Source organism: Chrysoperla carnea, chromosome 5 (assembly GCF_905475395.1).
Source record: "Chrysoperla carnea chromosome 5, inChrCarn1.1, whole genome shotgun sequence".
Taxonomy (NCBI): Eukaryota; Metazoa; Arthropoda; class Insecta; order Neuroptera; family Chrysopidae; genus Chrysoperla; species Chrysoperla carnea.
In genome coordinates, this window is record NC_058341.1 from 38,129,339 (window position 1) to 38,151,155 (window position 21,817).

At 29.4% G+C, this 21,817-nt stretch overlaps 1 protein-coding gene across 3 annotated transcripts in view; it reads left to right on the forward strand.

Annotated features, from left to right (window-relative positions):
* LOC123300022 (protein encore) overlaps positions 1-20,220 on the forward strand; it is an 80,202-nt gene extending 59,982 nt beyond the window's left edge. For 2 of the 3 annotated variants that reach the window (XM_044882477.1, XM_044882479.1), the window contains 13 exons: positions 820-1,280; positions 1,749-2,098; positions 3,406-3,547; positions 5,665-6,022; positions 11,945-12,082; positions 12,288-12,438; positions 14,342-14,847; positions 15,353-16,231; positions 16,508-16,715; positions 17,210-18,075; positions 18,675-18,810; positions 19,705-19,837; positions 19,907-20,220. In XM_044882477.1, the coding sequence (XP_044738412.1) occupies positions 820-1,280; positions 1,749-2,098; positions 3,406-3,547; positions 5,665-6,022; positions 11,945-12,082; positions 12,288-12,438; positions 14,342-14,847; positions 15,353-16,231; positions 16,508-16,715; positions 17,210-18,075; positions 18,675-18,810; positions 19,705-19,837; positions 19,907-19,946 (4,368 nt within the window). In that variant the 3' untranslated portion in view covers positions 19,947-20,220. The remainder of the gene's footprint in view (positions 1-819; positions 1,281-1,748; positions 2,099-3,405; positions 3,548-5,664; positions 6,023-11,944; positions 12,083-12,287; positions 12,439-14,341; positions 14,848-15,352; positions 16,232-16,507; positions 16,716-17,209; positions 18,076-18,674; positions 18,811-19,704; positions 19,838-19,906) is intronic. The other variant, XM_044882478.1, reaches the window with a different exon arrangement.
* Positions 20,221-21,817: the final 1,597 nt, after the last annotated feature.

The following is a 21,817-nucleotide window of genomic DNA, read 5'->3' on the forward strand; positions in this document are numbered from 1 at the left end:
TTTGATAAGTTATTATAATTTTAGAATGTTGATCACATAAAATATAATAAAATACAGTCGTATGTTTTTTTCTGGAGAAAATTTTTCGTTTTCGAACTATGATTATTAACTTAAAGTTTAAAATAACCAAAACAAAAAATTTGTTTTTCACTGAAATTTCTATTTTAAGGCTATTTGGTTTATTAGGCCTTTACAATTTTACTTCCACAAAAATTTGAAAAAATAAAATGCAATTTTCAATTAAACTTGCAATAAAATATTTGAATGTGTATCAAATACCATAAATGCGCTTGTAAATAAAAAACTATGCAACCATTTTTTTACATTTATTTTACAAAGAAATGGATACAGACGATAAATCATTTTCTAGGATAGTTTCTCAATTAAAAATTTCCAAATTCATCACGCGAGAATTTGAGAATTAGAATTTGCTGGTTGGGCACTATTTTTTTCTTATGTATTTTATGAAACCTATCACTAGATGACTAAAATGTTAAATAATAATAAAAATAATTTATTTCTTCAAGTCGTTTACGGACGATTCCCATGGACATCTCATATGTAATTGAAGCAAACATTTTTCTCAACAATTTGGTGTACATTTAGATTCAGATTGTGGAATTTCAAAAATCGGGTTAGATTCAGCCCAATAACATTTTATGTAAATAAATATAGAATAAAACCAAGCATCGAAATCATCATTCATATATTCATGAACGAAAGGCCTTCATATTCATTTAAACAATAAGTCAGAAAAAATCATCAATCAGTCCTAGAAAATAAGAACAATTTAGAAAAATAAAATTATACTTTTTACAGACAAATAATAAATTAAAATTGCTTGTACGAAGTCAAGCAATACGAGAATCTACATCACCACCACGAGATCCGAGAACGTGTTCACAACTATCGTCACCGATACTGATACACAGCGTTACCACATCACCAGAATTAACAACAAAGACTATAAATAATAACAATAAAAATAATACAAATTTAAATATAATCACACCGGGTGTATTCGACGATGATGAGGATGATGTTCATTATGAAGTTACGTCAACAACACAAATAATGCAGGAAAATTTAACAAAACAATTCGAGCCATTAAACGATGACGATCTTGAAAGTTATGAAGATGTTGAAACATCAACGACAATCGATGATTTAGATTATGATGGATCAAATGCTATGGCGAAATATCGATCTAGTCCGATTAGTAATAATAATAATAATACCTCAAATAATAATAATAATAATAATAACAATAATGGAGTAAGGTAAGTTGGAAAAAGGACGAGATTGGACAGTTTTAGTCAGCCTAATGCGAAAATGGAAAATAAGTTTCTTTTGGAATATAAAATGTGTAGGAGAATTGCAAAAAATTCCGGTTAAAACTATCAATTTAAATTAAATATTTGGTGAAGCTAGTCTATGTTTGTCGCAAATAACCTGTGACATTTTAACTCTAGACATTTACTTTTTGGAGGTTTTCAGGGCGAGGGGGGTAGGTTGAAGTAAACCGACAAAAAACTGGATCCTGACCGGATAAACTCAAGTACTATTTTCTTTTAACAACATGTACTTTAATGGAAAAATAGTGGCAATCTTGTAACAAGAAAATCGCACTTGAGTTTCGGAAGGATCCACTTTTTTTTACGTCAACCGAAACCTTTTCCGTCGCGTTAGGCTAACTAAAAATGTCTAATCAAATACTTATACTTACCTTACTCCAATTTTAATGTTAGGACATCATCATCTGTTCAAATATCAGCGAACAATCAACGGCAAAAATTAGAAATTAGCACAATTACAATATCTTGCCAGAATTGTACAACGGAATCAGATTGTTGTTGCACAAATGATAATATCAATGACGATGATGATGACGATAATGATAATGGAATATTAGAAAGATCTAATAATAATCATAATAATAGTATTGCGGGCAATAATAATTTAAGTACTACAAATAATAATTACAATAATACATTAACGGTTGTTAACCGTACGAATAATTGTAATAAAAATAAATTAAAACATCAAAATTCATCGAGTTTTGATAGTGCATTGGCGCCATCACCATGCCTCTCAAGAGGTAAACATTTTATTTTTCTATTTATAAACTTTTTATTTTGTGTTCTCATTTTATTGTAATTATCATTTCAATACAATCATGACTGGGTTACAAATGCTGTCAAATACCAATACCCCGATAGAAAGTCAAGCACACAAAGCTCCAGTTTCTTAACTCTCAAATGGATTCATAATTTTTTGGATAAAATTTTTGAGTATTTCGATCTGAAACCAGAATATAAGCTTTCAAATGAATTGTGAGATCTAATACCGAAAGGGCGAGGGTGCTAGTTGTTTTGCTACATTGTAAAAAGCGTGTAAATATTACGTGGTCACCAATTTTCTGTAAATATCTCCAAAACTTTCGTTATGTGCCAATCTTTTCGACATGCGGATAATATTCAGCTTAGTTGTGACTTCATTCGGTAGAATAGATGTTGGAACATTTGATGGATAGTCGATGATGTACATCGACTTCGTCTTAGTACATCTTTTTCTTAAGGAGGTTGGCGATCATAATCTTTAGGTTAAAACATGAGTCGCGTAATTAATTATTTGTCTTCCTACAATATTGTAAAAAAAGTTTTGAATTATATGCACGGTAGTAGTACATATGCTTGTAGTGAAATAATGTCTAATTTTTATCTATAGGTACGGTATCACTCGACTTTCACAATATATGAAATATCAATGTACGATGAATTTAAAACTCTTGTTCATATATATAGTTGTTTCTCTTCAACTACAAGAGTTATTTCTGTTTAACAGTAAAATTGTTGAACTGTGCGTTAAAATATCTCAACAATAAAACGGTCAATAATTTTGGTTTTTCTTTTTTTAACTCAGAACAAAAAAATCAGTTAGTTTTTTTTCTAGAATTAAAAAACTTGTTAAAAAAACACTACCTCAGCTCTCCGTGTGAATAATCCGAACTTTAATTAAATTTATCTCGAGTTAGAGACGGAATCGGCTTCAAAGTTTTATGTTAGTTGTACTATAATATCCTTAGTAAGCATTAAAAAATTTCTAATTTTCTGACACTATGCCCATAGCGAGACAACAACCTTAAATTCTGTGCAAATCTACAGATACAAGACTTATTTCACGTTTCATAACGCTTTATTCAGAGAAACTTGATAAAATTCTTTCTCAAAAACTTCCATCTCCTTAACAGCATTTTTACCAATACAATGAATCGAAGACTTGAAGTGTAAATATTTTTTTTTTATAAAACACCAAACTTGCTTAAAATATAGTTTAGTGCCTGAAAATTTTTAAATAAAATTATTTCAAACAATTTGATTTTAATGAAAATGGGTAACATTACAGATAGCAGCACTGAACAATATACAGATACAACTGGAATAAATCTCGGTCAGTTTATTTTGGAAACACTCAACAGAAATACCAAAGACAGAATGTTATTATTAAGAATTGAACAAGAACTAGTCACTCTTGCCAAAGACAAAAGGTTCGTTTTCATCGATGTTTTTTTGTTTTCATTCAATAGTCACAAAACACATTACAAAAAACAAAGACACTAACTTAAAAACGATTATGTTTAGAAATAGATTTATAATTAGACATCTTAAATACTTTAACTCTACTGTTGATTATGCTTTTTTTGATTTTCATTAACTTAATCACATTTATCACTTTTAAATTTAGAAATTCTTTATGTTTTTATGTCTTGTCAAATTTGCGGAAGTAAAATGTACAAATTATTCTGTATGTATTTGGGCGTACAGTTTTATCGATTTTTTAACACTTAGAAAATTAATAGGATGAGCAATTCTTCCAGGGAAACTTAACAACGTGAAATATTTCTTAATTTGTGTCTCGAACCATCTTGAGTATTTCTAAAAAAAAAAAATTTTTTTTGTTCTTGGTAGGGGAACATTAATTATTACTACTTAATTTTTAAACCAAAGAAAAATTCGTTTTCTGAACTGGCTCATAATAAACTCTTTGTTCTCGATATTTTTCAAAAAAGAATTTTTAATCAAAAACGAATTTTTCTTCGTTTAAAAATTAATGGTTAATAGCAACTGTTACTTCATTCCAAACAATTTTTTTTTAGAAATATTTAAAAAAAGCACGAGGTTCAAATTAAAAAAGGTTTCACGTTTCTATGAAAAAACGTCTAATAAAATTGATGTATCACGAAAGAAAGGAGCTTGCAAACATTTCATGGAAATTGTTTTGCGAGAAATTTTACTTTATACTGTAAAATTTTAGTTCTGTATAAAGTAATTTTTTTCTTTGAATTTTCTTCTTTCTGATAAAAAGTCTCAATTGTCGTAACTACGTAAATTTCACCTTTACACTACAGATTCAAAGGAGTTAATTTATCTCGGACAAATATGAAAGTGGTCTGATCAATTATCCTGAAAATGACTGCTGAAATTCTGTGTCGCCTACAGTTTTACAAATATTCAAATCGACCCTTATAAACTCAAATCTGTGTGCTTTAAAGCAAGAGTTTTTTTTGTTCTATCATAGTGAAAATTATTGTAGCAGAGATAATCCTAGAATCCTTATTGAAGGAATCTAGGGCCGAAACACAATGCCTTATAACTAACTATATTTTCACGGTAACCCAATCTTCTTCGCTTTGCTGTTTACTGGCCGTCGCCATGTTTGTTTTGATTTACTTCATCCTTTTGATCTCCAAGGGCTCCAATTAAGAAAACTAGAAAGAAGGAGAGTTAACTCTGAATCTCGGGCCCATATACATCCGCCACTTGTATCTCATGACCATGCGTATTGGTTCTGCGCAACTTCATATAATCTATGATGATTATACGCTATAGTCGTGGGATGCAATCAGCACCGCTAAATTCAGATATGCAAACTTACAAAAGTGCCGGACGTATTTGGGCCCACTCAAAACCCAGAGCTAACTCTCCTTCTTTTCTAGTCTTCTTGGCTCCAATGAAAGACATTTTTCATATTATCAATATCTACTCTCGTATTTCTTGAATTACGACGCCTTAGAATCGATGGAAATCAATGTTTTTAATATTTATTACCAAGGTATAAGATTTAATTCATAAGTATCGAGCTACTACCGATTATTCAGTCTATGGCCTCAGAGTTTAGGGCCGCAACACAATGCCACTCAACTAACTTTATTTTAAGCTAGATCTACCAATTCGTTCCATGGTAATCCAATCTTCTTCGCTTTGTTGTTTACAACGTAATTTAAAGGAGATGTTTTATGAGGTTATGCCCGTTGAACTTTTTTTCAAGAAAGTCACACGAAATCAATTTTTATATGAACGATTTATATTCTGTAATAAATTTCTAACTATCGAAAAAATTGAAGTGTTAAAATCAATGTACAGAAGATTTCTAAATGTATAGAGAGATGTATAATATCGAGAGTTTAGTAGTACTCATACAAAAGATAAATCAGAATTTTGGAATATTGATCATTTTCAAAGAATCGTTCCTTGATCTGTACATATTTACAAAAACTTGAATCGAACAAGTATGAAGTCACCATTTACACTAAATTTTCACCAACTTAGAAATTCTAACATTAGCATTTTCATACAAAATTGTCATTAATTATTTTCTTTATAGTAAAAGTCATTACAAATTTCCACCAATGTCAAGTTATCAACGAATGCTAGTCCATCGATGTGCTGCATTCTTTGGAATGGATCATAATATTGAGGCATCTGGTAAATGTGTGATTGTAAATAAAACACGTAACACGAGACTACCAGATATTAAATTTCGTGATCACATTCGAGATGATCTCTTATTTCCGGAAGAACCGCGACGATCAATTTTAAAACGAGATTCCAACAGTTTTGAGGAATCTTGTTTTAAGAGTCCTGATCGTCAATTGTTGAGTATGGAAAATCGACGAAGTAAAAGTTTTGAAGAACGTGAAGAGGAATACGAGAAAGTGAGACGACGAATATTTAATAGAGAGGTACAGCCATGGAATTTAAAAATGGAGTACAAATTAATTATTTTTATTTTTTTCAATAAACTACTTAAACTTTTATTTTGTTGCTTATTTTTATAATTCATTATGGTTTTTTCGTAATTTACAATAATAACAAAAAAAGAAGCATAGGTATCCTTTTTGTAATCCACGGTTGTATATTACTCTAACAGTTCAAATTTTTTTTGCTTTTTATTTTGTTATCATAGATCAAAATCATTTTTGTTACCATAGATCAAAATCATAATAGATCAGTTATTAGAGCCAAAATGGACACGATATCTTTGACGCGATGTGATACGATAATATTGATTTTTATGGTGTGTTTTTTACGAATAATTTTAAAATCGGAAATTATCAGGGAAGAAAATCTAAAATGTAAAAATTTTCAAATTCACTCACCAATAAAAGGGATATACGAAAATCGGGTTTATTTCATGATTAGATGCGTAGTTTCTGAGATGTCTTCCAAAATCCCATGCGTAAAGATGTTTCTCGCATACTTATCAGACAATTTCTTATAGAAAATACTTCACCAATTGTCAGTCAATTGAACTGGATTTTTTTAGTTTTTTTTGGGCCCCCAAAATATAAAAAAACAAATTCATTTAATGATTGAACGCATCTTTTTCAGTTTCTTTGCTATATATCGCCCAAAATCTCATACGAAAATAATTACCAAAAACCGGAAACTTGTTTTTGACTCCAATTTCGATAAAAATCATTACATATAGTAATTAAGACCAAAAAACGTGCTTATTAGAAGATTGAACGCATAGTTTCTGAGATATCGTTCAAGATCCTGCATTATAATTGCTTTTTTGGATCGATTATCTGTTACTAGCCAATAATCTTCTTTTTTTTTTTAATTTCTGTATATTGATTATATACAGAATTTTCAGTTTTACCTTAAACGATGACTTGCTTTTCGGAATTCTCGTGTATGAAGAATTAGAAAATTAGAACATAAAATTGTTGGTAAAAAAAATACACCAGATATAAACAATAATATTTCAATATCCAGATCACAGTGAACAGAAATCTTCTTATGACTGGTCTATAAAATTTAAATAAGATAAATTTTCTTCGGTGTTTGTTTCTATGATGTTTGTTATTTAAAAAAAAAATAGTTTTGACGTGGAAAGTTATACAAATTTTTATTATTCTGAACAAATTTTTTAATTTTGTTTGTTTGTACATACTAATATTGCGTCGATTGTATTCAGGTCTTTTTTCTGAACATCCATAACTACGTGTTAATTAATTCGAAACGCACTAAAAAAATTGCTTGATTTTTTGTAGGGTGTTCGATATAGAAGATCTGCTTACTTTGGGCTCTTCATAAATAACAACATTGAGTGCAGTTAACACATTTTTACAGAACACTTCAGATGTTGAACGGCTTTTCTTAAACTAAAATTTCTGTATTATATTCAAATTTTCACAAATTATTTCAGCCATGAAAACTGAGTGATCAGATCGCCAAAATTAAAATATAATTGATGCTTGATAGAACCATAGTGATCCAAGTATCATTTTTCTTAAAATAAAGATTCTGGCATGAAGACACGAAGAAAAACGTAATTCTTTATAATTATTCCATGCCATGGTTTGGATGAGTGCCATTTGTGGCACTTGCCATAATTTGTGGTATTTGCCATCATTTTTTAGGATAAATCCAACTCTTCATGAAAAATTGATTTGTTTAACATCATTCCAACAATGTTAATGTTTATTTTTACCCGATTTATTCCATTTATTTATTCTTACCCCCATCGATTTGTGTTAATCTTGCGTGTGTCACTGAAGACATGGCAGTAATGAAAGTTCAATATGGCAAAAAATAAACGCCTGTTGTGAACAAGAAAAAAATGAAAATCGATGAACTATTTTAAGTGGGTATCATTTACTAAATATTTGAAAATCCTAACTAAAAAAAAAGTGTAAAATAAGAATAAAAACCAGTAGTTTACATTACGACTTTAAGAGTTGGGAGTCATCAAAATCTATACCGGCTCAAATTTTTCTAATAATGGGTCCGACTTTTAAAGTCGCTATGTAACTACTGCACTTATTATTTTCTTTTCAGTTTTTATTTAACGCAGTCGCAGTTTTTATAAACTTAAAAAAACTTTTTTTTATTTTCTCAAAAATATAAAAATGTTACGTAGATCACTATGGTTCTACTTTCCAAAATAAATATGAAATTCTCGCTTTGGATAATTTGGAAGTATTTTCTCTTTGGATAAGTAATAACTTGCTCTCATAAAGAACTTGTTAATAACATCGAAATAACATACCATGATTTTACATAATCTATCTTCAAAAATTTGCTTAAATATTTTATTTTATCATACAACGCTCTAATAATTAATTTATATTTTCGATCTGATTTAATATCAGTTTACATTTCGTTGCGAGAATAATGACGGATATCGAAAAGAAACCATTTTCTAGACACCGTAAGAGTTGTGAAATTCATACATTTACACATTATTAACACTATTGACCACGAGCTACCAATATGAAACCCTTCCTCCCCGTGATAATTAATGACTTTTTTTTAGTTGGTATTACCTACCAGATTAGGAATACAATTGTTTGCCTTTTTTAAATTACAGGATAGTCCGGAAAATAAATTTGCGTGCTTTTCCGGGATATGCTATAATTTGCAAGTGGCAAACATCTCCGCTCAGAGGATGGTGTGCTATACCACCTATGGATGCAGCATTGCAATCTATGCTAAGTTTTATATATTTTGCAATTTACTCGAAAACTGCATTTTAGAGAAAAAATAGTTCAACCCAAAGTTATCGGGCGTAAAATTTCCAATAGATTTGTACATATGAACTTTTTCTTACTTTTCATATTTTTTAGAGTTTTTTTTTTCCTTAAAACTGTACATTTTATGGAAAAAGTACTTCTAATAAAAATTGTTAAGCATAAAATTTCCTACCAATCTGTATCTGTTCCCAATCTCTCGCATTTTCGGAAAAATCAACATTTAAGAGAAAAGTAAGAGAAAATTCCTTTCCTTGAATATCGTTTCATATTCACTGAATAAATTCTAAGAATTTATTAAAAAACAACAATCATTAGATTGCTGAAAAATTTAAATAAAGACAAGATTTTTTAAGAAAACGTGGGAATTTTTCGGGGCTTAGAAGTTCCCCTAATCGAAAGAACTAAAAATAAGATTGATGGCCCAAAAATTGGAGATTTTATCCACATGACCCATTCGTAAATTTACCTTTACTTTAAATCAACATTGATATACTTATCAGTCCCCTTTGAGGAAATAGCGAGAAAATCAGACACCGTTCTCGATATGTATCCCATCTTACGACTTATAAAATTATTTTTCTAACAATGTCCCTTTCAACGAATCTACACATTTTAATTAATTCAAACTGCTGTTCAAACAATGTATTATGATATACAAACATAAAACTGTAAATTAATAAAAATATTCTTATAATTTTCAGACGTCAATTCTATTTACTAAAATTTATAAAAATTAAAAAAATTCTTGTGACTTAAGTAAATATGCAACAAATTTAAAAAAAAAAAAAGTCTAGCAATTGATTTTTGCATGAACATATTAAATTTTATATGCAAAAAAAGGTTTCAAATAAAAGTTGTGATACAAATTATTTTTTATAATCATTGAATTTTGAATGCTTGTAAAAATAATCGCCATAAATGGATCGCCATTATTAATCAATTTTCTTTTTTAAATATTATTTTTTCATTATTCTTGTAGGATTATTTCGTAGTAATGTTTAATTTTGTTTTATTTTTTTGGGTGCATTAGTTTTAAATTATGTTGAAATTATTTGTTGGTATTTTAAAAATAGCTTCCTTACTCCTTTTTGTAATTTTAGAAATGGTCTGTCTGTTTTGAGTAATGCATGATTTTTTGAGTAAATTTTTTATTTATTATTAGACCAAATTTTGTTTCTTTTTATTATTCGACAGTTTCTGAGATGCGATCAAGTATTGAGATATTGCATTTTTACGTAATTTGTCAAAATTTTACGGAATTGAATTCAAAAGGTAAGTTACGTAATTATTGTGAAAATCCTTCTCCTCAGTTTTATTTTCGAATGATTTTTCAAAATTAAAATTTGAAAAACAACCTTTCGTATTTAAGTCATCATTTAAACTTCACAAATCAAGGGGAAAAGCGTCTATCATTCAAAGAAATTAAAATGAAATAAAATAACCTTTTCTTATGTCAAGAATTTTTAGAAAAATCGAATTTTTTAAATATCTGGGAATCATTTTGGCTAGAAAGAAATGACAGTTAGGAAAGAGGGTCGAATAGGACTTACTGTTAGTCTATCACTTCTTAGATATCATAGTTAATTCCAAGAGAAAAGTCCACATATTTTATGTTATGGTAAATTCGATAAAAACTCAAGTAATCAAAGCTTGAACACTCAAAACTACAGCGATGAAACTTGGGAAAGAAAACAATTTTTGGAGTAACAACGCGATAGACACTACTGGAACTAACGAAGAAAGATTCATCAAAATCCTTAAAATGTGTGGATAGAATTAAGAACTGATCAAAGATTATCTAATAGTGAAAGACGCAAAATAAGATTTGTCATTATTGTTAAAAAAAAGGAGTATATGGCGTTATAAACTTATAACTCCAAGCGAATTAGATGATTCAAGTCGAGATTAAGATTCAAGTACACGGTTTATTGACTTCTTGATATAATTTGATTAAATTGAAAAGAAATATTACTAAAATGAACCGTTTCAAAAGTTAGACCCTGAATATTGATAAAATTTACTTCTTGACTTTCCTCTCTGAATTCATTTCATCGAAATTGAGACACTTTTTGTGAAATTACTCAAGAAAATGCTAACGGTCTGAATAATTGATCGCTCCTCTTCGAAATTTTCAAATGGTTAGGTCCATAATACAATTTTATTACTTTTTACAGTACAAACAATTAATTTTTTTCTGTCATTGACTATTAACCAACAAAATTTGGAAATCTCAATTTGATTTTCTCTCATTTCTTCTATCTAGTTGACACCTACTCATTTCGAACTATTCTTTGGCTCAATTATCCAATAATTTCTGTTTGCCTGCTCGATTAAATCGCCGGAAAATCAAATTTTGATTACTTAAATATGTAGAATTTGTATGTGAAACTCCTTTGCTTACGAAAATACTTTATCAAATCTCCGATACCTGGTTAATGAGAAATCGGTCGTTATTTTTTCCACTCCAAATGCTAATTTTATTTTTGGATTTTAGTCATTAAATTTTAGTCAAAATCGTAAAACTGTTTTTAAATTACTCGCTGAATAATGTTCAGTTATGGAATAACAACAAAATAATCTCTGAATTTCTAGAATAAGAACTCAGCGATTGAGGGCATTATTTTGCTATGATTGCATGACATACAATCGCTTTATTAGTTGTTGTGGCCATAGATTCTTGTTGTCTATAGTGTGTTCTTCTGAACCATCATATGTCGACTGACTGCCGCAACCATAGTGTCTGACGGCTGGGGTCCTAAAAATCATAGCAGTATGGGGCATTTAAAAATGCTTTATGGCAATTGGTAAAAAAATATTTCAATATACTAAAAATGGTATCTGAAAGATAAAAAAATTCCTTCTGGCAATGGCAATTTGTTGTCGAACTGATAATTTTCTAGTTTTGGAGACTTAAGTATTTTCGTGGACGAAGGAGTTTAAAACTCTTAAAAAATTTTAATAAATAGTAAATTTTCTCGTAAATTATTAACAAATCATAACTATTTTCCATTAAAATATTTTACTAACTCGTTTTCGGTGTAAATAATAAAATAATTCTCAAATTTTCACAATAATGTTTATTTTAAACATTTTCTAATGTTGAATTTTTATAAATTTTTTTAGCAAATGCATGACTGCAGTTCCCAAGAAGAATTGGGATGGGCAGAAATTCCATGGTCTAGTACTGAGAGTGATAATTCATCTCGAATGCGTTTACTTCCACCCGATCATCAAACATATCGGCCTACAAGGCTACTAAAGGTAGGTATCCCCTCAAAATTTATTAATTTATACAACTGCAAGTTTGCTTTTTGAATTTTAAGTACTAATATTTTTAACAATATTTGTCTTTTTTTATATTAAATTTTCGAGACTCGGTCAAACAGATAATTGCTTATTGTTTAACCGAGCTTTAAATAAAAATAAGATTTTAATTTAGATTAAAAGAGATTTTTAATTTTTTCAGGGTCAATCAGTTGAAACAAGGGATACTTTACGACCTTGTGTTTCAAAGAGTTTCAGTTTTGGAGGATATACTGGATCTGTGTCACTTTTATCTCGCGGTGATAGTGTGACATCAACTCATAGTGCTGGAGCAAGACTTCTCACTAAACAAGGTGAATTTTTTATTTATTTTTGAGTGGAAATAGGTTTTAAAGATATTTGGCGGAATATTTTATCTGTCAAAATGAGATGAGCGAATAGTTTAGACAGTAATTGATAGCAAAAATCTAACTTTTTGTGCGTTTTTTTCATTCAATTTGAACAAAAATGGTCTTTATAGAAAAATAAACCACTTTTATTGGATTTATTGGAATATTTTTTCGAAGAGTGTCTAGATTTCGTAGAAACAATTAAAGTGTTTATCGATTACCAGTTATGGAGTAGAGTGAACTTTTCTTTGAGTGTGAAAACCTAAGTCAAGTTTGATGTGTGCGTAAGATGTGCGCCTATACACCCAACATTTTTCGCTTGAAGCATTTTTATGGATAAAAGTTATTTTTCGAATTTCAAGTATATGTCAGCTTAAAAAAGACATCCTGTATATAGACCTTTCAAATACAAACTTATAAAATATTTATGACTTTTGATCCTTTAAAAAGGATTAAGGAGAGAACTTAAAAAATTAAGTTTATACCTGATCAAAAATTATTCAGAGTTGATTATATCAATACAGTAAAACCTTATTAAATCGAAATTCAAGAGAAATGATAAAAAGTTGCAGCGATAGCAGTTTTATTTTACAAATAGTTTCGTAATTTTTTCAATGGGATTTCATAATATTTTAAATGTCAATGCCGAAATATTCGTTATAAAATGCAAACGTTTCGTACAGAAAGTTCGTTAGTTTCTCATAATTTGTTTTATAAGTAAATATACTTATATTTTGTTATAAATTAATGATCGAGGTTCCATTGTATCAGCTGTAAAACTATTTTGAGTATTGGCAGTTAAGTATCTTTTTTAAATAAATGTAATAATAATAAAGAAACTGTCATCATTCGATTTTTAGAGGGAAGTAGAAAAATTAATTAATATCTAGAATTTGATTGAAGTATCTCTTCTGGATTTGTATTCAATTCGTCCATAGAACTAACGAGGCTGGATGCGGAATTTTTCAATTATTCTAGGGAGCAGCAGCAAAACCCCCAGGATTGTTAACCTATAATAACCAAATAAAAATTTAGTCAAACTTCGCTGTGTTTCGCAAAAGTTTATTTTTATCAAATATTAAAAAAAAAAAAAAAAAAAACAAATATCTTTAAAGAATTATTCCTCAACTCTCCCTTAACTAGTTACATATTAAATAGCAATAAAATTTACCAAATGTAATTTTAAAGTCTATTGTTAAATTGCCTTCTATAAAGTAATTAAAGTATTGAAAAATGTACCTGAAGAGTATTTTTTCTTAGTTGATTGTCAATTCTAGTCTAAAAATGTTTTGCTAAACCAAAAATACATATTTCTTTGCTTAGATAATTTCTTTAAATTATGTTTTGAAAGAGTAAATTAATTTTTAATAAATGTGATATTTTGGGTTTTTTATAGTGTTGAATTTAAGTTTCGAAAGTTTTGAAAAGTGATCAAAAATTATTCTTAAGGTTATATGGCCACTACTGTTGTATTCATTGTATTCATTAAATGTTACAATCATATTCATAAAGCCCAAGTAAATTATTCCAAATTTTTAAGGTTGCACGATGTTTTTGTAACTATTCTCGAACGGGGCTTACTCTGTATGTCATGTAAAAATATTGAGTAAGTTTTCTATAATTTAAAACTTTAAGAAATATTTACTTCCTAAAATATTCGAATTAGATGTAAATTTGGTGAAAAATAGTTTTTAACATGTTGATTGAAGTGTCAATGGACTCAAAGTTGTGTAGTGAACTTGGGTTTCGAATTTGATTCAGAAAGAAATAATCATTTTATGCTATAATAATGTATTTTCTCAATGCTATTTTTGCGTGATCTATACGTTTTCATAAACAATTAACAATAAAAATATATATATTTCAGATTCAGCAGCAAGTTCTTCAATGTCGTGGCGATTAAGTCCATCGAGTTCAGGATATAAATCGCAATCTCAAAGGTCTGATAGTGTAACACCATCACCTACTGCAACTCCGTACCCATCAACACATATGACGTCTTCAGTTGACGACAATACAAATCCGCCATCAGTATCTATGTCTTGGGATGAGTCATCATCACCTCAGGGCCAACCTCAAGTAAATCAAGGTTCGGTTCAAAATGATGGTAGCGTAATTCAAACGTCACAACAAGATTATAATAATAGTAATAATAATCAACAAGTTGTTTGGACTTCCTACCAAAATCAGCAACAATCACAGAGACAAATGATTTGGACAACCAATCGACATGCTGCATCACCCCCAGAGGGTCATCAAGATACTCCTGTTCAACCTGCAAATTCATCTACAGATATGACGCAAACACCCATTATGTGGGCAATTACTGATTTGAATAAAGTTCCCAAAGGCAGTTATATTATTAATTCAGAGGTTTGTTTGTTTATTTTTTTACTCTATGTAATAAGAAATACTGTCGAATCTCGAATTTACAAAATATTAGGCATTGGAAGAAACAACGATATTAGTTTTGAAAATAAAAAGTAATTTTTGGTACCTAAATTGTATAGTGGCTCTTGTTTAAATCTCTTTGAAAGTTTGTGATTTTTTTGATTTTATAAATACTGAACCCGATATTTATTTATGACAATTGCGGTTACAATTAAAATTCAGCTAAAGTTTCAACTGTCAGGAATTTTTTTGGGAAATTTCCTATTCATTATGAATCGTAACAAATTAAATTAAACGCTTTTAAAAAATCTTTTAACTCACATATTTTTCCAGAACTTTTTTTTAAAAATGACAGTGGCCGATCAAATTTCTAGACACTTAGTCATCTCCTGATTATTCAGGGGTCACTAAGGGAATTTGCTCTTTCTATATTATGCTCTCAAGTGACAAGATATTATTTTTTAGAAAAATCGGTTTTTTTTTACAGACTGGTGCACCATTTAAGAATCCAGATGGTACTGATTATTCGTTTGATCCCAACAACTTACATCCAGGCCTCGTAGCATTAGTACAATCTACGCAAGCATCGTTATCACAAACAAACAATGGAATATCACAACATAATTCTCAACCGTCAATCGAACAACATTCAGGAACAACTTATTATAATCAAAAAATGAACATATCTAATCACAAAAATAATACTCCTAAGCAAAGTTTTCATAGAACTTCAACAAAACAAATAAACTCTCAAACTCAGGGTACAACGCGACCTTATGCGCCACAAACTGTGAACAATAATAATAAACAATCGCCATCACCAACATCCGGTGCTAATAATAATAATAATAAACCTGTAGCGCAACAGGGCAACGGAAAAACAATTGTGAATTCGAAAAGTGTATCGCCAGTAAAACAAAGTGGGGGAAATGTGACTAATAACGGTAATAGTATTAATAATAATAGTAGTAATAATACAAAAACAGAAAATGGTCCACAATCTCCAAAAAAAGTTACTAAATACCAACAAAAACCAAACAACACAACCTCTATAAAACCAACTCCCAAGACAGGATTTACAAATACTGCAACATCACCTAGTTTGCCGTTTACACCACCAATTCAAGGAGCTACACAATATCCTGGATCACAAGCAGCAAGTTACCAATATATACCAAGTAGCCAATATGAGAATGTTACAAACTTATCAATGCAATCATTTCCTGTGAATTATCATAGTAATGTTCCAATTGGAACATTTGGATCGTCAACAATGGTTCCTATACAAAATTCGGGTACTATGCAAATGTATAACGAAGATTCAACTCCAGTATATAATTATGGTGTTCCTCAATATAATAGAATGGTAAGTACAATGGGACACAGTAATCCCTTTTTATATTAATGTTTCATTTTTGTTTTTTATCTGATTTGCGAATATATTTATCTAAACATAGAAGTAAGATCTTTGTACTAAATGTTTTCACAGAGATATTTTCGAATTATATTCGATTCCTGAAAACATATATCAGGTTACTAGCAAAAAGTCAAAATACATCATTAGTGTTCTTTTATGGCTTTTTTTTCTAATGAAGTTGTTGATAATTGTTAACAAATATCCTAAGTACCGTTTATCTTGTAGGATTCTTCGGTATCAGAATTGAGTGGATATTTTGTAAATATGAATATAAATAATGAAGTTCCCGGTACACCGACTAATAACGCCCAACCAATTACCTACCAAAGTACCAACCCTTACTGGGGACATCAACCCATGGTGTGTTACGTTCCTCCACAACCGAATCCAGCTAATCAACGGTATACTGTTCCTCTAGTCCAAGGACAATCAGGTGAGTTCTAATTTAATATTTATATCATTTTAAATTTAATATAAGCAGGCGTCATTGTAAAACCACAGTCAGTAAATCGAATCATGGAAAGCTAAGCGTAAGCGTTTACAAGGTGCGCTATCTTTTATGTCATATGAAAACATTGTCATTTGTCAACCAATTGAGTTGATTAAACATGTTTTTGAACAGTCAGTTCAGTAAAATTTAAACCATTAATCGCTTCACACCGAAACAGCGCGCCGAAATTGTGATGCTGTGCATTAAAAATAAACGTTCAATTGTGTTAACTCAACGTGCATAGCATCGAAAATATCGTGACCAACAGGCACCGCCTGACAACACTAATCACCGTTTGTGTCAAATTTTTTCGATCAGAGAGAGCGTTACCCAAAACCTGAAAGAATCGTACCCGTTCGTTAGCGTCAAGTTAGTCCATTATTTTTCTCATACACACGATAATATTTTTAAACTAAAAAATAATGTTTTTTATATAGGAGGGTACATACAAACATATGTACCTCAACAACCAAGTGGACCGACAACATACTCCTCGACAGTAACACCGGGAAATAGTGCACCACAATCAAACACTGAACTAGTACCAATCTACCCAACTGGCCCACCACCATCAATTGTATATGGACATCCACCTCCGGTCGTCTCAAACAGTACAAATCTTGCCATAACAAATCATCCACCGCCAACGCATCCTTCAACCATTGTATATGCGCCAACAAATCCAACACCATCAAATGCAATAATGTATACGCCAACAGCACCACCTCCCCAAATGTATGCAACACCGAATATTGTGTACACATCATCAACAGCTGGTGGTAATAATAATCCACATTCAAATTCTACCGTATATCCATCAACAAATACACCAAATTCACAATATTCAACAAATTCAAATTTTCAAAATTCAGCATCATATAATACACATCAACAATCGCAACAATCGTCTTCAACATCCGCGACACCAACAATTACAGATAAAACAAACAATTTTAACCGTCAACAAACTAAATACAATTCATTTAACAAAAACAATAGTACATCGTCTACACGTAATTCATCATCGAATCATAGCAATACAACATCATCACATTCAAATCAAAGTAGTGCCAGTTCAAATTCACCAGCTAGCACTGTTGTACAAAGTTATTATCATAATAATCAAACAAGTGGTGCAGGTAATGGTGTACAATTTAATAGACATTGTAGTCCATCGGAAACACCGCCAAGTAATATTGCGTATGGTTATCATCATCAGTTTCAACAAAGTTATGGGCCGATGCCACCACCACCGCATATAATATCCCATCAATCAGCTATGATTTATAGAAATAATTTTCAAGTAAGTTTCTCAATTGAAATTAATGAACCTTTATTCTACAAATTAATAACTAGATCACAACCTCTTCCGCAGGAGTACAAATAGAATTCATAGAGATACATTAATCAATTTCAAGTGATTTCTTACTGTGTCTTGATTAGATGTTATTTCTTTCAATAAAAGAGGGTTGTTTCATGATAGAAAATACATGAAATTTCTTTGCGATCTGAAATAGAAATATAATAGATCTACTGAAATAAATTCATTTGAGGTTTCAAGTATGAATTATAAATTCTGACCTAAATTTTTGCGATCTGATATAGAAATATAATAGATCTATTGAAACAAATTCATTTGAGGTTTCAAGTATAAATTATAAATTCTGACCTAAATGGTTGTTATGGACATAAACTGTTCCGTCTATTTAGTGAAAAATTTTTGCGAATTTTAGAATCCTATACTGGGTGTAAAAAAGACCGGAAAGCAAAAATCGAATGAAAAACAATTATAGGTAGAATTTTGCATTCATATATCAAATCGATTTTATTAAAAAAATTAAAATGTTCGTTGGTCAAGACTATTTAAAACTGTTTTTTCTATATGAATTTTATTTTTTTAAGATGGGAATTCGAGCCAGTCCACCAATTAATTCACGAACAAGCCGATCGCCAACTCCAGGTGTAGAGCATTTTGATCGTAATACTCGATATACAATGCCACCTCCAGTTTATCAAAGTGTTCCATGTATTATACCAGGTAAGGTTCATCGTAAATTTAATTATTATAATAATTATTTAAGTTATTTCCAGGGGAAGGGATTGCATCTTCAAGTTAATTTAACTATTGGATAACTCATGATCGAAATAGGTATTGATATCCGTAAGATATTAAGATAAGAGAGTAAAAATGTTCGAATTCTTGAACGATTTAATCGTTTGAGGGTTGAATCCTTCATAAGAACTATTAGCCTTACTCCTGTATTATATTTCTTATGAATCTCCTTCCTGGAATCATACTGCGAGTCGGCCTCGTCCAGTCTACCAACATAATTATATCTAAGTAAAAATTTGGATAAATAATACCATGCTGTTCCTTTATTTTTACCATAATAGTGTATTATTTTTATTTTATCCACAGAATTACTCAAAATCTTTTAGTAAAAAGTTAAATAAACTAATTTATAGAAAATCTAATGAAAATCTCCTCTTGTTTAACTCGTTAAACTACAAACTTTAACGAGTTAAACTACAGTGACTACTCGTTCTGAAGTTCAATTCAAGGAGCCATACAATAGTCCCATCTTTCAATTTAATCATTCGAGGAATCAATCGTTCAAGGCTAGGATAGATTCGGATCCCCTAAATTCATGTGACCGATTCAAATTACGCTCCTTTTCAATCCTTGTTAGAGCAATGTATGTTTCTCATCGTCATGGAGCCCTTCATGGAAACTATATAGATAATCACAATGCTTACTTAGAGATTTAAAGTTAAAAAAGATTTAATCTTCAGATCCCCACCCCTGTTTTTGTCTTATTATTTATCGAAACGAACGAATTTTCTTCAAAAACATAAAAAATTATCTTTTCTACTTTGATGCTAACAAACACATTAAAATAAAATTCATTTCTATTTCTTAATTTTTTTTTAGGAGATATGAGGTTTATGTCACCTAGACAACAAGCACCTCCATACAGAAATGCTTACAGTCGACCATCAACGTTCCCTCAAACCGTCAATGACAACACAAATGTAGGGCGACACTCTAAAGTAAAGAAACCACGGTAAGTTTTAGAAAATCAATTCACATTACCTTCAAAATCAAAGTTAATCACAAAAATTTTTTTTTCTAGAACTAAACCTACTCCACCACTGCCACCTAGCGGGAGATAAATTTTTAATGCACTAAAAAAATATCGTTATATACTACTTTCATAAAAAAAATTCATTTAATATATATATAAAATGTTGTGCATCCGCCCAGAAATAAAAAAAATCGTGAAAATATCTTACACATTAGTTTTTAAAGTTAGTAGATAAAAATTTCGTAGATATCCTCCGAATAAGATAAAATATTCTAATAAAAAGCCCCCCTTATAAAGTAAAGTATCCTCATTTTATTGATACTTTGAGATCTACCTACAATATAATATAGAAGAAAAACCTTGTATTTGATCTTTGAATGTATTCTGTTTTTCATTTTTAAATTATGATTTTTTTAGAACAACTTTATCTATTAAATAGTTATCTTCTAAATATTTAAGTCATTGTTATATAGCATTAAAAAAAATTAAAATAAAAAGAGTTTTTAACATTTTCGTTTATATTTTGAAACAAAACACAGTCATTTTTATCTTTTATTTAAAACAAATTTAAATAATAAATGCTGTATAGATTTTTAAATATTGCTTTATTTCAAGATCAAAAAGATTTTCTTTTTAATTTCTGTGAACTGTATTTATATCGTTTTTTTCATGTGTTGTATTTTAAATTCAAGTGATTTTTTTTTTGTTTTGTATCGAATTATGAAATATTTTTATTTTTATGATTTCATTTAAATCAGAATTTCGTAATCGAAAAAAATCGATGTAAAATTCAGTATATGCAATGTTCTTTAATTTACTCATAGTTAAAAATTACGGCATTGGAGTTTCGAAAGAAACAAATCAGTATTATATGTAATTGTAACAGTTACATGAAGGGTGCAGTAAATTAGGAATTGATCTGAGAAGTACACTAAGGTCTACTAACTTTAGGTTTTTTCAAAAACCTAAATGATAGATATTAAAGCCTTTCTTCTATAAAACACGTACATACATATTTCTTTTTAATAATCAAAATGCTTTTGGCACTGGATCAAACAAAGTTCAATTTTCTATCACTTTTTGAAGCGGCTATGGTATTTCGGTAATAAAGTGATGAATATTGACCTCTCAACTCGTAAACCGAAATAAATTCTCATAAAATGTTGTTCTGGAGAAAATAACTGGCCTTTTAAAGAAAATTATTTAGAAAGAATCTTTAAGAGCCCTTGTAGGGTATGACATGGTGATTGGGAGGGGATATTTCTGATTTTAGGCGTTACGAATTTTATGAAAATTCAACCCACACTAAAAGGTTATTAAAACTCCAAAATAATTTTTGCATTTAGTTATGTTGTTCACGAACTTGAAAATATACATCACCTTCCGATTTTATTTGAATTTGAAATTCATATTGTTCGAAGGAATAATTTTAAAAAGAAAAATTGTTAAACAACTTAAAATGGCTTTAAACGTACAAAAGAGTAATGAAAAGAAACAGAAAATTTTTGTATGGCAATAACTGTAATGGCGTACTCTTGGATATTTTTTGGTCGCTAATAAATATTTTAGACTTCTTAATCGATTTTTTACGGTTATAAATTTTAAATTGAATTTTTTTTTTTTTTTCTTATAATTTTTATGAAATGATTTTGTTGATTAATGAAAGAGATAATGAATAATAAATGATTAACAGAAAAATAATGATTATATATATTTTTTGAACTATAAATTTAAATTCACAGAAATTAATTAAGAAACAAATTTTTTTTTAGTAATATTTTATGAAAATTTTGAGAAATATTTACAAGTTTCATTTAAAAAAATGAATAGAAATTGATAGGAAGTTTTCCAAAAAAATAAAAATAAAATATTTTATTATGCTAGAGGCGTAACTAAAATTGATTTTTTTTTATATTTATCATCAAAATGGTTTTAGAATACACAAAATTTTGATACTGT